This window comes from Mangifera indica, chromosome 1 (assembly GCF_011075055.1).
Source record: "Mangifera indica cultivar Alphonso chromosome 1, CATAS_Mindica_2.1, whole genome shotgun sequence".
NCBI classification, from domain to species: domain Eukaryota; kingdom Viridiplantae; phylum Streptophyta; class Magnoliopsida; order Sapindales; family Anacardiaceae; genus Mangifera; species Mangifera indica.
In genome coordinates this window covers 22719313-22722609 of record NC_058137.1, presented here as the reverse complement: position 1 = coordinate 22722609, position 3297 = coordinate 22719313, and the positions used below count along the sequence as shown (strand labels likewise).

Below are 3297 nucleotides of genomic sequence, written 5' to 3'. Positions count from 1 at the left end.
CTAGTGTAGGTAATTTGCTGGTTTTTCACCATATGGATACGCTGCTTGTTTCCTGCAAAGTCAACTCAAAATACCACCTATCCTCCCCATAGAAGTTTGGGGTTTTTTTAGAAGTTTCTAAAATACGTGTCCTTCATAGATAAAGCTACACGAAGAGAAACATCCGTAGTGTACAAAATAACCTTTTCTTACATAAAATCCAACTTTATTATAAAAAAATTAAATAGTAAAATTATTATTTAATTTTTATTATTTTATTTTTCAAAATTATTAAACAACATTAAACTAACAAAAATTAAAATAAATATTTTATATATCTATATTAATGATAACTCATTTACTTTTCTTTCTTCTCACCATCACCTAATTTTTTCTCTCTTCTCATATTCAAACCGAAAATAATGAAAAATGATATTAATAATTATAGTAGTAGAAATATAGATGGAGATATCAATAATATAAAATTTTATACCTAGAAAAAAATTATAATTTTTAAAAATCTTAATTCTATCAATGAATATTTTGTGTTTCGAAAATTCAAAAAATTTTGGAGGTGTATTTGAAATTTTTAAATTTTAAATATCTTTTTAATAGTTTTAAAAATGGTCATTATACTTCAAAAAATTAAACAAAATATAACAAATTAGAAATATAAATATTATATTCAAACTACTAAGACTGTCATAGTATTTCAAAATACATGGGGTGAAATAAAAAATTTTCAAAAGAGAGTCTACCACTTCTAAAAATTTTCATAAATTGATTTATAAATTTTAAACTTTTTTTATGGTTAAATTATCATATTAAAAATATTTATATATAATTTATAAAAGAGTTATTTTATTTTATTTTTCAAAATTAATTAATGTTTAAATCATTATTTTACTTTTCCACCATTATTTTTTAAATAAAATTTAATTTTGGTGGAAAAGTATTATTTAAGTCACCTAGGGTGGAACATTTTTAGTCCAAACCTTAGGTGGGAATATGTGATTTACTCAGTTTAGAAATAGAAAGACCCCATTTGACCCACTAATCAGGAGACATCAATTTATAAGTGGGATAGATCAACTAATCTAAAGTGAATATATTACACAAACTGAAATAACGTTGATATAATAGCTATCATACACACAGTTATTTTGAATAGTCATTCATATATTCAATTATCGGAGTATATATTGGATCTATAAATATGAAGATTGAAACTTATATTATACAAAATCAATTAGTTTTGTGTAATATAAGTTTCAATTTTATACTTATAGATTTAGCATATTTTAACATGATATCAGAATACAAGTCAAGTGTCAAATCTAATAGTTAAAATATTCCTAGAAACAAGTGACACAGACCCGTTCAAACTAACTTAACCAAACAGTAGACCTAATAATCTATAATGATTACACTTAAAGAAAAATGTTAAAAACTAAAAAAGAGTCGCACATCTAATAAAATAAATATAAGTAAATGATATATAAGTATAGTATATTGGATTTTAATGTACGTTAATTAGTTTTGTGTAATATAAGTTTCGATCTTCATACTTATAAGTCTAATATATTTCGATATCAATCAATTAGAAAACATCGATCATTGTTTGATTGGTAAGGGATTAACCGATAAAAAAAGGTGTTGAGTTCAATTAATTAATTACATGTAAAAATAGATGGTTTTTTAAAGACTTTCTTACATGAATAATACAAAGTATAATATAAATATGATATCACATGATCAAATTTAACATTTGTATGATCTCATTGTTTATGAAATCTACAATTACACCATTAATAAGAAGAATCAACAACTAGCATCACATTCACTTTCACATACCTAAGCACAGTTCTTCTTCCTCATGGTGTATCAAACGCAGGGTGAGAGGCCAAACCCCACCTTGCGATTTTCAAGGTCAAACTCCCACAAATGGTTTTGCTGCATAATGCTACCAATTATAGAGGCCCCTGGATAACGAGTAGAATAAAGTCCCACACACTTAACCCCTTTAGCTGCATCAATAATGTAACTTTTCTTCGGTGGCACAAATTCAGCCCCATCGGCGAAATGCCACACAAGTGGTGGCACAATGCTCTCGTCAAATCCCACAGAGCTGAAACAAAACTCCAAAGTCGACACATCTAAATTCACCCTCTTGAATTTCTTCAGAGGGGCTGTGAGAGCCTCCATCAAAGGCTTGTATGCTGGCAATGCCATGGATGTTAATGTAGAACCCGTGTCAAGAAGCACCCCTCCATCGCCCGTTGCATCGAAAATTGCAGGGTTGATGTCCAGTTGTTGGCCTCCCACCGAGATTCCGCTCACATTCACTGCATAGAATTGATCCTGAGTTCTCAGGAGTAGCTCTGTGTATTGCATTTTCGTCGATTTTTGGGAATTTTCTCCGAAATGAAGATAGCCAACTTTGGTGCTCGGACTCAAATGATCAACCAGGCAATATGAGAACTTGTTATTGTACATTCTTGCTGCCGTCATTGCAAAAGAATAGTTGCTGTATCCTAGTCCAAGTACTCCATCTAAACCTTTAATGCCCACCGATGACTCTGTGCAACCGACCAGCATTTTGTGCGTCTTCGCATTGTTCTGGGCATCCGTCCCGAATGCGACAACTTCATTGGCAAAGTACCCATAGGCCACTGAATCATCAATGTAATTGTACTGGTAATTGCAGGGCGAAAGGGGAGTAGGACAGATGTTTAAGGAAAACAAAATCGAGAAGTCCTTTTTGCATTTAGGCGAACCGCAGGGAATGCTCTCAAAAGTTGATGATTTATCAGGCAGGAATAATTTCAGAGGAGGGAATTTGAAGCCCTTTTTACAGGTACTACATTTGCTCGACTTGCAGTTTATCCATGTCAAATCGCTGCCTGTGTCAGCTATAAGGGCGAATCTCTTCGGAGGAGTACCGACATCAATCGTCACGAAAAACTGACCAACTCCGATTTCTGCAGCGGAGCGCAGAGGATAGTTAATGGAGGTTGAGTTATCTGTGGGTTCCTGGGCAGTTTTCCTTCTCTGGCTAGGCCTGTGGGAGACCCTTTGCTGCCTGGAAATGTCACTGTGAACAAGCTCCTTAAATCGTTCAAGCGGAGTCTCTGGAGGGTGGAGAGATTTGTCATGGCGTTGGGTGAGCAAGGGTGAATGGCGATGGATCAGGTCGAAGCGTGCAAATTGATGAGGAGAAGTAGAAGGGGCGGCAAGAGGTTGTTGCAGGAAAGCATTGTTGGAAAGGAGAAAGAAGAGGATGAGGAAAGGGAAAGGGAAAGAAATAGTAGTGGTCAT

General features: G+C 33.3%; 1 protein-coding gene across 1 annotated transcript; it reads right to left on the bottom strand.

Moving 5' to 3' along the window:
- Window positions 1-1863: 1863 nt before the first annotated feature.
- LOC123223907 (aspartic proteinase NANA, chloroplast-like) lies at window positions 1864-3297 on the bottom strand. The gene has a single exon (XM_044647417.1). It carries the CDS (start codon window positions 3295-3297, stop codon window positions 1864-1866), a length of 1434 nt encoding a protein of 477 aa, XP_044503352.1.